The 14680-nt window shown below is 38.8% G+C and overlaps 1 protein-coding gene across 1 annotated transcript in view; it reads right to left on the bottom strand.

Annotated features, from left to right (window-relative positions):
• The window catches only part of LOC126101511 (uncharacterized), a 936969-nt gene that overhangs the window by 176787 nt on the left and 745502 nt on the right, over nt 1–14680 (bottom strand). Inside the window, exon 16 of the mRNA XM_049912155.1 lies at nt 4670–4793. Coding sequence (XP_049768112.1) covers nt 4670–4793 — 124 coding nt within the window. The remainder of the gene's footprint in view (nt 1–4669; nt 4794–14680) is intronic.

Here is a 14680-nt window from a genome sequence, read left to right as displayed (position 1 = left end):
CTTTTTGAATAGTTTTAATGAAACTTCAGTTACAGAAAAGCAGTTTGCCAAGGTACTTTAGATTTAGCTTAAATAGTTCTTATGCTGGACTCACTTTGTGAGTCATTTGAAAATTAATCAAACTAGCATACCTGATTTAGATGCAAAATCTTTGTGCAACCGTTGTTTCTTTAACCATCAATAAATGTGAAATAATTGTTATACAACATACAGAAGTGTTACGATGGTGTGTCTGATCTGTATTTCATTACTCTTTCAATTTTAGAGTATTCATCATACTTCCCTTTCCAAGAAGGAAAAAGTCCAAAGAAATAAGGAAAACATTTTCTCAGATTTTCCTTGTGGTTAAGTTATATAGCGTGGTGTATGGTGTACAGTAGGTTAACAGTATAATGTTGATACAAAATAGTCTCAAAATAAGGGAACAGCACCACAGAAAGACGAAAGGAGAGAAAAATCAACATGTTTGAACAGGGAAACAGAAGCAATACATCAAGAAGTACCTGCAGTGATAGTAAGTTATTATTGTTGTTGCTGCTGCTGTTGTTTCCAGTCTGAAGACAGGTCTGGTGTAGCACTCCTGGCTAGTGTATCCTTTTTGCAAGGCTGCCCATCTCTGAATAACTAGTACAAACTATGGTAGGGAGGTGAATACTTTCCTGTGAGGAATGAGGTGAGGCATGGAGAAAGAGCCCTTCCTCTCACATCTCCCTGTCCCTCCCCCCCCCCTTTCCCTATTTCACCTCCCACAGCTACCAAAGATGTGTTACTGGTGACAAATATTGCCTTCCTAGTTGTTTTTGCTGTCAGCCTTATGTTGTTCACTGTTTGCAGTTGATTGTCTTCCAATCTCATTTCTTTTTTTATTTACAGAATCAGTGACAAACGAAAAATTATGTTGAAATATACATGCAGGTACCCAATCATAAGCATTATCAACGTTTTAATTGATTTAAATAAAATGTATAATATATTCCTGACATGCTGTGATTTGGAACAGCGACCAACACAATCAGAAAAATGCTACCAAACCCAGTAGTCAGTAGACAAAATAAAAGTCTAACTATACAGTAAAGCAATATATATACTAGACCAATAAACATGGGTCTGGAAATGCATACTTTCTGCAATAGACACATGTGTACAGGAGGTATTCAACATGGCATCCATTTACGACAATGCACCCTTCTGACCTCTGGCATAACAAGTGATGCATCCTTTGAAGTATACCCAGTTGTTGTTGTACCTGCTGCCATGCATGGAAGACGTGACCCTGTAGTGTCTACACATCATTGATTGGCATGACATAGGCCAATTCCTTCAAGTATCCCCAAAACTAAAGGTCAAGGGATTGTGGTTTGGGGAATGAGCAGGTCAAGGTGTTGGGCCCCCATCAAATCCAGCAGTCCTGAACCATCTGCGTCAGATGTTTGAGCACATTGTGATGAAATTGTGCTGGTGCACTATTGTGCGTGACCACATTTGTATTTGTTGCTGCAATAATACAGCCTCCAGGAAGGTAGGCAACACATTAATGAGAAAGTCCAGATTGTATGCCCCAGTTAACCTTTTGTGGTAGCATGTACGGTGCCTGCCTGCCTGCCTGTTGATTGAGAATTGGTGCTGATGCCCTTCTTCCTGAATTACTTAGGGATTTATCATCTGCCAATACATCCTTGTTACGGAAATTCACAACACCATCTTTTGTGAACCTTGCCTCATTGCTAAACAATCTTGGCTGTGAAAAGTGGATCTGCAGCACACTTCTGCAACAGCCACTGGCAGAGCTGCTGTCTGCCATGATGATCATGTGTCCTTAGTGCCTGAATGGACTGTAGATGATATGGGTACAGCAATCGTTCATGGAGAAACGCCCAGCCCCTCTCCCTCAGGTAAGAGAGTGAGACATACCTTTTGCTGCTGCTAATCATCATGCATTGGTCTCAGGAGGTTCTTCCACTGAACATAGCACATGCTCCTCTATGTTAGGTGTGTGGACTGTGCAGGGACTTCCACTGGCAGTCTTCCGAGGTGCTGGAAAAGTCTGCCAAACAGCTCATCAGAGGCCACTCTGCACTGTGGTATTTTCCATTTGCTATACCATAGCAAAATATCATATCCACCATTTCACTTGTTGAGTGGTAAAATTCCATTGCTAACAAGTGGTGGAAGGGAGAAAATGTAGTATATACAAACAGCACAATAACAGTAAACACATAAGTGAATCTGTGTTTGGAATAATGTAAAGCACCATGATACTAACCCAGAGTTGACAGTGATGTACAATATGGCACACAAACACAATGAAATCAAATGTAGCCTACAACAAGACTCAAACCACACATATGACTGCAGACCACCTAATAATAGATAGAGTACGACTGTGCTAATATCTGCAACCAAGCTTCACACAGCCCTTCCTATAAACACATGTTTATCTCGGAAAGTATGGGTCTCCAAATCCATGTTTATTTGGCTTCTTTTTCTTTTTTTGATGAGTACTACCACCTCTCAAAGTATTCGATACTTTTTTTTAACACCCTGTATGAGACACACCTTCTTGGGTAAGTGAGCCTGACAATGATACTTACTACTGAAACTTACAGCTGGTAGACTAAATGAAAGTCTGACTATAGTCTAAAGCAAATAATTTTTTTCTGAAATGAATGAGTTGGCCACATGTTTGAAAAGTTGATTATACAGCATCAGTATTAATGAACCATTTAAACAGCAGGTATTAACACCATAAATGACAAAAGATGAATGTTACTGATATTGTTCTGGAAGTATCAGTATGCTGAAAAGATGAGATGGTTTCATACGTTTACATTACTAAAATCTCATCAAGCCAGTCACATTTAGGACACTGATGTAATTGCACTCACAAAATTTTTTTAGAACAGTGCCTACTACTGTGATGTTTAACATGTTAAGCTCACTGGATAAAGATTAGTCACCCCTATGGACTCACACAGATGAAATGTTAAGCTTTTACAGGTGGTGCAATGATCAACTCGTGCTTGACCACATGCACACTGTCCCTGCCTGAGCATAAGGCAATGCTGATCAGTGCAGCATTAATGTTTCAAGTGGACACTGAATATAAACATGGCTAAATGTAGGGACTTGACAGAATGTCGAAAAGAGGCAATCATGTTTGGCTGTGCCTGTGGCCATATTGTGAATGAAGTTGCCGGATTCACTACTGTTCTGCGGCAGGCTGTTTGACATGTCTTCAAACAGTGGTGAAATGTGTGTGGCTGTGAAGCACAGTGTCAGAATTGGGGATGGGAATAAATTCTGACTAAGAGAGACCCGAAGATGCATTTCACAGCTTGTGAATCAAAATTGCTTCCAAACCTGACAGGACTTGCACCAGGCAGTGAAGGAAGGTGCATTCCCATGTGTTGGCATGAGAACACTGCAATATGGAACTGTATCTGATGAAAATTTGGAGTTGGTCATCTCACAAGAGGCCATTGCTCACACAGCCACATACAGACAACAATAACAATGTTATTCATGGTTGATGAATATGTGACTGCTTTTCTGAACACTCCCCCACCCTTTAACATCTTGATTTGGCTGCAGAATCACCTTACTTGAACCTCATAGAACATCTGTGGGACATGTTGGAACAGCAGATAAAAAGCTGTCATCAACAACCCACAATTTGGAGCTGCAGAATCAAATCCTCAGTAAGTGACTCAACCTTGATGCGACTTACGTGCACAACCTTGTGGACTCACTTCATAATTGAATCCAGGCAGTTATCAAGTCCAGGAGTGGAGTTACACAACATTAAAAGATGTCTGTATAATTTATATAGTGGTAACTAATTGTTTGTCCAGTAACCTACCAATGTTTAGCTGACATGCAGCCTCAACCTTTTGTGTGCATTTTTCTTAGTAATAATTATTACACACACTAGAAGCTGCGTACTGTGTTCAGGCCTTGGTCTCCTATTATTTTACCCTCTCATCTCCCTTCTCCTACTTCCCTTCATTACCAAATTAAGTTTTTTTTGATGACTTTGGTTATGTACCATCAAACTATCCTTTTATTCAAGTTGTTCCATTACGATCTTTTCTCCTGAACTGATTCAATACCACATACCACATACCCATCTAACTTTCTGCATTCTTCTGTGAAATTGTTGAAATGTTCCAAAACAGGAACAAAATGCTCATAGTATATCCAAGAAGACATTATACACCACCAGTACTGACAGAACTTGAGATATTATGTAAAATGATGCTGTTGCTATTATATCTCGTTTTTTTAAAACACTTTTCTGCAAGAGGTCTAAAGATGTACACAACATATTACCCTTACATCATGTTCCTGTCAATGAATACTTTCCTTTCATCATGTTCCTGTCAATGAATACTTTGTCTTTGAAAGTGAAACTGCTCCAGAATGTTATTCCAGATGATTTTAATGAACGGAAATATCCAAAAACAAGCTAATTTTTTGCTGCTTTCAAAGCCAAAATCAGTAGTCATACAAAGTGTTATAGAGCTTAAGTGTTTGAGAAAATTCATAATACAGCATTTCCATTAAAAGTTCCTATGAGCATGTCCATATATAAATATTTAATACTTTTTTCAAATGGATACACACATTCAGTTCATAAAATTGAGATCTCTGAACGATATGAGTGACTTACTATATCCTCAGTTTCAGCTGGAGAGACTTCAAGTCCCAGACAATGATTGAGATGTCGTCTGAGCCAGTTAGCAGATACTGTGACTGTTTAGTAATTGCTAGGCATAATACTGGACCACTGTGTCCTGTAAAACAAACAAATTTGTTAGAAATAAGATCAGCAAAATATAAATTTTCTTTTGTAATAAATAGCAAAGACTTGCATAATTTTTATCAAAGGTACTGTAATGTTCTGCTACCTGTTGACAGAGAAACTGCCATAGTTACCACCTAGTGTGCTCTCACACAAGGGTTGCCCACAAAGTAATATACCACATTTTTTTCTCAGCCAAAAACAATGCTTCAAATGCAAAACATTATGTATGTACTATTTGAAGTCTGCTGAGTGAGCATGCCAAGTTTCTGTCACTTCTGAAAGATATCGTAGCTGCAGGACAGTTTCAAATGGCATTTGTAGGTGATGTACATTACAAGCAACGTGCCATCATTGACTTTCTCACTGCAGAGGAAGGAACTGTGGGTAATATTCACAAATGCTTGTGCAAAGTCTAAGGAGCATCTGATGTTGACAGATGTACAGTTAGTTGCTGGACATGAAGGTCATCACAAGGCAGCGTGGTGGAGCAAGTTGCAGTGGCCAGGGAGACCATCCAAAGCTGTCACATCTGACATGTTGCAGTGAGCTGATGTTGTCATTCATGAGTATCCGGCAGCTGGTGCTGCATCTATCAATCAGCAAAGGAAGTTCACACAGTGAAGCACTGGCTCCGCCACCATGACAAGGTTTGGTACCAAGAGGGCATACATACCCTTGTTTCGCACTGGAGGAAGGCCTTAGAATGGGTTGGAGATTACGTGGAAAAAAAGGGTGTGTAGATAAAACACCATTCTTTTGTGTGTGTGTTATTCTCATTATGTTCAATAAAGAATTGTTGAAGAAAAAAGCAGTGCATTACTTTCTGGGCAACCCTTGTGAAATTCTGTTTACCATAAAATTGGGTTTCTGGTAGTTGCTCCAGATATAAGATTACTTAATTGCCAGTCTATAGTTTCCTGATGTCTTCTTGAACTGTCTCTGACTTACGTCATATGCCACTAAAATTATTTTCCTGTGTTTTGATTTTAATTTTTTTATACATATATTATGTACCAGTTTTGTATCACGTAACTGTTAATATAGCATACTGACTTAAGTTATAAGCAGGATGCAGAGAAAATACAAATTATAAGAAGAAAGAAATAATGATTCAGAACGTTATTAGATGTGAAGTGAAGAATCTCATTATGACAAGCAATATTCAACTCTATGAGGACAGCAGATGCTATATGGACGATGACAGACTTAAATAATTGATTGCTACATTCACTGAAGTGGCTAAACCCCATGGACTGGAACTCTGTGACCAAATTAACTTTTTTACCAAGTTGAGCAACCAACAACTTGTGGCACAGTAGAAACAGAAATTAAAAGATTAATTCCAGGCTCATCTTCCTTAAAGGCAGCAATTAAAAAAGGTAGCAAAAGCAATAGCCATAGCCTTCGGCCAGGTTACTGTGGTTATCATTTTGCAGACACCCCCTCCTCTCCAATCTTCTTGGTGTGAGGAGTATATACAGGGTGTCCCTCATAAAAGTCACCAGGTGCATTTATCTGGTGTTCCCATAGATATTTTTGATTCTGTTTTTGCAGAGTGTAGCTGCAGTCAGCCAAGACAAATGCTGGTCATCACATCTTTTGTGGAATGCCCAGCATCAAAGGAAAGCATTGGTTTGTTTTCTGTTATGAAAAGAAAGTTATTTTTTAAGTGGAGTTTTACATGCTCGTTGGATAGAGCAGTCTCAAATTAGTCTAGCATGATATTCATTTTACTGATATTTATTAATAGAGACCGTGAAATGAAGAATAACCAGTATCCCAGCAGCGACTGAGTAGCGCTGCTATATCACAATAGCTGTCGGTGTGGGCCAGGTCTGTTACTGCTTTAGTATTGGTTATTCTTTATGGTTCACTGCCCTGTTAATACATATCAATAAAATGAATATTACGAGACTAATTTAGGACCACTCTATTAAATGGGCACATAAAATTCCAGTTTAAAAATATTTTTTTTTTTTTTGTAATGGGAAACAAACTCATGCTTTCTGTCAGTAATGGTTCTGCTCAAAACACAAGATGACCAGTACATGCAAAAAGCTTTACAAAAACCAAATTGGAAAAATATCTGGCAAAACACTTGAGATAATGCACCTGATGACTCTTAGGAGGGACATACTGCATCATAGTATGATGACTGACTTAAGGCAAATTCCTAATTTCAGGCAATATCAATGTCAAACATTCAGGCTGCCATTCTAGAGATAAAAACAGAGTAGGGTTTCTACTATAATGCACTGTGTCTTAGTGAGGACAGGTTCTCTGTGGAAGATGGGTACAAAGGACCTCCTTTCATTCATCACACAAATGTTGAAACAGCAGATATTGAAATGTTACTGCGAAATGGAAAGTCAATGAAAATTATTCAAGCGTGAGGATGTGATAAGTGTGGGATTCAAAAGAGATCACACCATATACAGGATGTCCCAGGGCGAACGGACAATTTTCAGGGATATGACAGCAACTACCATTCAGATCAAATAAATCAAGTAAACACGGGCTGTAAAATGCATACCTTACAAGCCATGGGTACTTGTTCAGTAGAACAGATGTGTTTCAAAGTAGCAAAGATGGACAAGTGGCCATAGCTCTTCTGGTATGTAGTTTGGAGTCCATGTTCACTAGACTTTTTTGCTTTGAATGGTTGTTCCTGCCATATCTCTGAATACTGTCCATTTCTCTTAGAGAAACCAGTATTTATACAGCTATATCTCTGATGTCAATCTGTTGCAAAATTATGGAACATGTTTTACAATCACAAATTACAACCTTTTTGAAGAATGAAAATCTTCACTAAAAAAATTAACAATCCACAACATACTGATCTTACAAAACTCCATTCAATCTGTTAGTCTATGAGATTGACTGCACAAAAATCCTGCCAAATTCTTAAACATGTTCTGAGTTCATACATAATAAATTTCCTTGAGAATGAGCAGCTTATTTCCACAAGCTGGCATGGTTTTAGAGAGCACTACTTATGTAAAACTCAGCTTGCCCTTTTCTTACATGATACACTGTGAACTATGGATGAAGGGCAACAGGAAGATTCTATATTTCTAGATTTCCATAAAGCAATTGACACGGTGCCTCACTACAGACTTGTAATGAAGGTACGAGCATATGGAATAGGCTCCCAGATATGTGAGTGGCTTGAAAGCTTCTTGACTAATAGAACCAAGTTGTCCTTGATCAGATACAAGGATATCGTCAGGAGTTCCCCAGGAAGTGTGATAGGATCACTATTATTTTCTGTATACATAAATGATCTGGTAAACAGATGGCCAGCAATCTGCAGTTGTTTGCTGGTGATGCCATGGTGTGCAGGAAGGTGTCAATGTTAGGAGGCTGTCAGAGGATACATGATGACTTACACCAAATTTCTAGTGGGTTGATGAATGGCAGCTAGCTCCATAATGTAGAAAAATGTAAGGTAATGCAGAGGAGTGAGAAAAACAAATGTGTAATGTTCAGATACAGAAATAATAGTGTCCTGCTTGACACAGTCACATTGTTTAAACACCTGGGCTTAATGTTGCAAAGCAATATGAAATGGAACGAGTGTGTGAGGACTGTGGTAGGGAAGGTGAATGGTCAACTTAGGTTTATTGGGAGAATTTTGGGAAAGTGTGATTCATCTGTAAATGAGACTACATATAGGATGCTAGCGTGACCTGTTCTTGAGTACTGCTCGAGTGTTTGAGATCCACACCAGGTCAGATTAAAGAAAGACACTGAAGAAATTCAGAGTCAGGCTGCCAAATTTGTTACCAGTAGGTTTTAAAAACATGCAGTTATTACGGGTGCCCAGCATAATGTATAAAGCAAACACATTTGCCAATTTCTTTGAGACACAATTACGGCTTAACCTACTCCATGCATACAGAACACAGTTTACAATAACTTGCATTGGTGGTAAGGCAGAAACTTGTGAACAAATGAGGAATTCCACAAGAAGTTGATAATAGTGTAGTTCATGATGGGAATGGCTCCCCAAATACAGATGTAGAGCATAATGAAGTAATCTTAAGCCTATAGTGACAGTCCAGGGAGCAATATGAATAAAAAATAAAGGTAAAAACTCTACTGATCCCTGTCAGGTACTTAATGCTTCAGCAAACTAGCAACAGTGATATGCTTGCAGCTATGGTGCCGCCTCGTGCCGGAGCAAGCTGCAGCTGGAATATGTAACTGAATACTTCTGACTTTTTTCCATATTGATACTTGGTAGAGGCAGGGAGCCCAAACTGCTGTCAGATATTAATGTTTTTCTCACACCAGTGGATAAGGTCACTGATAAATTTTCCTTCATAACAGATGAGGTAATAAAAACTATAAAATAACTAACAAGTAAAATTCGCCAAGACACAACCTGGTCACTAGTGAACTGATTAAGAATCTACCCCAGTTGGCAACAATATAACACACAGAATCTTTAAAGACATTACACAATTGTCAAAATTCACAAAGCATGCGGAAGTGACCATACTAAGTCGTAAAATCGCTGGTCAGTGAACTTGTTTCCAGTGCCAAGCAAGCTATATAAGTGCCTCCTATCAACAGACATCAGAAGCAATAAAATACTCCCCAAATTCCAATTTCAGTCTCATCATAGATATTCAGTGTCCCAGTTATTTCAGTGTTGTTCAAGTTGATACACAAGTCCATAGCTACTGCAGAAAGATTACTGTAGCGTAGTGATGGTTGACTTTTGAGTGGCTCACAAGGTTGCTACAAAATTTTTTTCTCATGATCTGAAATGCCACAGGGGTCAATGCTACACCTCGTCCTGTATAATCTGTATGAAGTCTGCAGCGAACACACCAAATGCCCCACAAATTTACACAGCACATCCTTAACAAACTAGATGAACAGGATTCAAGTATTAGGTGAGTAGTGAATATTCTAGCCAGACTGAAACTTAGCTAAAGAAAGGGCATATTATCTTAAACAGTGTAAAAAAAACTAGGAGATAATGCATGCCAGGAGGCTAGGAATGTGAACATCTCATGCCTACGTTTCCACAGAAGTGATATCCTCAGGATTCAAGTAGCCAAGTACCTTGTCGTCACTTTAGACCAGCACCTACATGGAGGCATCACACGAAGTGCATCAGGAGAAAGGCAAGTGCACGACTCCAGGAGTTGTACCCACTACTCGACATAAATGTTGCCCTTGTGGCAACAACAGGTATTATTAACCTCTTCTGCATTCTACTGAATTAGGCACATTCAAAACACAATGGCTTTTTGTTTCTATTGAAATGTTGGCACCCCAGAACACAGATGCGTTACCACCACAGCCACAGAAGTCATTGTTTTCATTTATTAGTTGGTTTACTGTGGATGAAAGCAAAGGATTTCTTCTAAAAATGTTACTGACACTAGTTGTGAAGTAGACTGTAACTGGATTTTTGCGTGCAAAAGGATATGCTGTTGTTCACATTCATCAGGTGTCCTGCCTAGCTTATAAACTTACAGTACTGAGTGAAGGAAAGAAAAGACAGTCATACTGAGACTTTATAAGTGGTTGTATGAATGAGCAAGAGGAGGAGCAGAGTGGCAAATCAATAAAATTGTGCACGAGTAGGAAAAACTGTAATTTCAGTGTCAGTTGATGTTTGTTGTTCCAGCTGGTGAAGTTCCTCAAGTTGGACACACCATTCTTTACACAAAACTCTTGGCTAAAACCAACTGTGAGAAAGGTGAATATCAAAAATACACATCCACAGACTGCTGCCTGTAAAAACTGATATAGCAGAAGAAGAGAACTCTTCTTCAATAAAGCACTTTTCCTTCTCTCCTGCACTCTGTTAATTCATAATTTCATACCAGCCTCATTGTTGTGTATCTGGCAGTATTTCAGAAGTTCTTGGCATTATTGAAAACGATCACTGGATTAAGTTTAGTACCATCGGCACAACACGAAAGGACAACAGCATAGTGCATTTTTTCATGTCCACTTATTTTACAGTTACAGCTTTAGCACATTTCATGGCAACAGTTCTTTTATTCAGCACATCAAATGTCAGAGTAGTTTCATCCATATTTGCTATTTGACTTTGTTCCACACTCATTTTCTTTATCTGTGGAATAATAACAATATAGCGGAGATGACACACACACACACACACACACACACACACACACACACACACACACACACACACACACACACACACACACTCGCGCGCGCGCCTGACCACAGTCACTGGCCGAGAAGGTAGGGCGGCTAGGTGCAGTCAGGAGGGGGAGAGAGGGGAGGTAGTGGAAAAGGAGAGAAGTAAAAATACTGGGTGTGTTGGTGGAATAGAGGGCTGTGTAGTGCTGGAATGGGAAGAGAGAAGGGGCTAGATGGGTAAGGACAATGATTAATTAAAGTTGAGGCTAGGAGAGTCATGGGAATGTAGGAAATACTAAAGGGAGATTCCCCACCTGTGCATTCAGAAAAGATGGTGTTGGTGGGAAGGATCCATATGGAATAGGTTGTGAAGCAGTCATTGAAATGAAGAATGTCATGTTCGGCGGCATGCTCAGCAACAGGATGCTCCAGCTGTTTCTTGGCCACAGTTTGTCGATGGCCATTCATGTGGACAGACAGCTTGTTGATTGTTGCAATCCATTCTGGTTTTTCCATTGTTTGATGACAAATAATAAAGTGATGTGTTTGCTTCATACTCTTGTGCCATTTTCTGAGATATTTGGATTTTGGTTTGTATGCTAAGTCAATGATACTTCATGAACCTCTAACACCAACCAACTCCACCCTTAAAAACTGTTAAGTTCCACTGTAGCACTAGCTTATGAGCATGTATTTGAATAATTTTTGTATTGATTCCAATGCAACTTTGACCATATTTTTCAATCCATTTCAAAACGCCATCTTCTAGTTTTGCTAATTTTGCATTCAGTCTTCTATTTGCACATTTAGTCTTCCTCATTTTTTTCACTTCTTTACTAGCCTGCCAATCGCTAATGTTTTTTTTTTTTTGTGTCTGGGGTGGGGGATTGCATGAGTATGTATGTTTGTATTTTATGCATGAGCATGTGCACATATATGTGTAGAAAACAAAACTACTAAGTCAAACACAAGCACGCATGCATACATACATAAAATAATTGAATAGATAAAACATATACTTACCAAGTGGTGGCAGGAGAACACACATATCCAGGTATTTCAATGTGCAAGCTTTCATGGTCATAAGAAGTAGCCACTCATTCTTCCTTTTTCTTCACTTTCAACCCTTCTGCCAGTAGATGGAACCACTGCCTCCCAAAGCTTGCAAATTTAAATACCATTTGTATGTGTGTTCTCCTGCTACCACTTGGTGAGTAGATTTTTTATCCATCCAATTAAATTATATTTTAAAAATTGATTAGTTTAGTGAATACATATATATACTCACATGTTTGTCTGATATATCGTATCATCAACATATTTCTTCAGTGTATGTTAAGCATCATTATTAGTATTTCTGTGAGGGATATGTATATGTAGAATGTTACCTCAAGTATATCTCTGTTATCTTGAGTGACAGTTTCATTTTAGAACAGTCAGCATTTCAAGACTATAATACATAAGCTATTACATAAATTTGCAACTTTTAGTTTTTCAGTGCCATTTTTTTCACTTTTGTACGCTCATGTTCAGAAAAAAACATAACACTTTGAATGACTACAGATATGAGGTTCATATTCACAGGACATGCACATTACTATGTTCTCCAGAAATGGGTAACACTTCAGTCACCTCAGTTCAGCATGTGTCCTGTTGCCAAGTAGGCACAGGGTCCGGCATGAGTCCCGATGATTGTTCCATGCATCACAGCATCAAATGCATATAAGGTACAAATGGCATCCTGTGGTATAGCCATCCATCCTGCATTCACCTTGTTCCAAAGTTAACCTGTGGTGGTTGGCATTGGGTCACAACACTGCACCTGTCGTTTCACCATATCCGACAAATTTTCGGTTGGTGACAAAACTGGTGATCTGGCATGTCAGGGTGAAATGCTGACATCCTGTGACACCAAGAAGGTACTTTTCATGCAGAAGCATGTGGTCGTGCATTGTCTTGCTGAAAAATGATGTCTGGGGGTGTTGTTCAGAAAGGGTATAGTACGGGTCACAGGATGTGATTCAAGTAGGTCACACTGATCACAATGCCCTTGACATGCACCAACTGTGAGTTGTGGTTGTACCCAGTAGCACCCCACACCATAAGACCTCAAGTTGGTGCTGTGTTTCTCGTGCAAATGTAATCACTGTGATGCCACTCTCCCTGTCTGTGGAGAACCAAAATGCAGTCATCATTTTCAAACAAACGAAACTTGGACCGATCCAAAAACACTACCTGATGCTATTCCGGTCCCTAGTGACACCGTTGCTGTCTAGCAAGTTTCTCAAAATTTGTCAAAGGTAGGTGGAGAAGTGGACAACGTGCACGAAACCCATGCCATAATAAACAACAACAGCAACAGACCGTTACTCCTGATAGTGTACGATGTGTTATACTATTCCACTGTTGTTCCAGAGCTGAGGAGTATGCAGATCTATCCTGCAATGCCACTTGGATGAGGTGTCGATCTTCTTGAGCGATGATCTGGCTGGTGCAACCTGACCCATCTTGTCATGTTCTGTGGCTTTCTGGGAACCATTCTGCAAACACTTGTTGCACTGCCAAAACACTTCGTCCCATGCGAGGAGCAATTTTCCTGATGGATGTATCACATTCTCTTATTTCAAAATGCACCATCTTTCAAATTCGCTGATTTGATGGTGTGGTTCACACATGCATCTGCAAGTCTGCTTAAGCCATGCAGCTACATTACCTTCAGTTTATAGTGACAATGAGAACTGCAGGCACATTTTACCGGTAGGTGGTGTTGCACTGTGATATCAATGTTGACCTTGAACCTGCAGGCCGATGTGGTCCAAACGCTAATCATTTCTACATAACATATCCTGTGAATATGAAAATCCTATTTCCAGTCATTCCAGGTGGTCTGTTTTATCTGAACATGAATGTATTACACTATGTTGTACATCCTGCCTCCTCAGCCAACCAAAGCAACCTATCCTGAATAATTTTAAGCATGTCATTGAAGTATGGCTCAAATGTACATCATACTACTCAGTTGATGAGTTTCTTAACAGTGATAAGTAGGTGACAACTACATTATGTACTTCCTTAGGCACCGTGTCTATATTTGTGTGACAGTATTGTATCAGCAAATATTATTTACACTGTTTCGAATATGTGTACATAAATTAAAACATAATTATGTATGGTACATTGTGTAGATAGTTACTGTATTGTTATTTTAGCATATGTGTCTACTTGTTTTTTCCATGCACTCTTATGTAAAATAATAACAATTGTATTGTTTTATGTATTGAACATACTGAAGAAGCCAAATGTGTGGAAAACATATCGAAAAGCAATTATAATTAAATCAGTCAGTTACTTTTTATATATTTGTATTGACATCAAGCAGAAAAATATGTAGCAGACCTAAATTTTAATATTGAGCTCTAGGAGGTACTCAAGCAGAAAAAAATTTTTTTTTCATTGTGTGGCTACGGCATTCTACAGTAAAAAACTTTTCATCTTGAGGAGATGAACAAGTGAAGGAGATGAACAATTGATAAAAGTCTTACATCCTGATATGAGATTTTTGATGGTCTTATGCTTGACCAGCACACTGCAATACACAGAATCTTTCCAAAAAGGACAATTATTTACTTTAAAGTTAATTTACACATTTCCATTACATACAAAAGACTGCCAAATTAAAGATATTAATGATTTCAAATGCTGGACATATTTTCATTTAAGAAATTAGAAGTGTAATGT

Source organism: Schistocerca cancellata, chromosome 9, assembly GCF_023864275.1.
Source record: "Schistocerca cancellata isolate TAMUIC-IGC-003103 chromosome 9, iqSchCanc2.1, whole genome shotgun sequence".
Taxonomy (NCBI): domain Eukaryota; kingdom Metazoa; phylum Arthropoda; class Insecta; order Orthoptera; family Acrididae; genus Schistocerca; species Schistocerca cancellata.
The sequence above is the reverse complement of the archived record's forward strand: the minus strand, read 5'-3'. Positions and strand labels throughout refer to the sequence as shown.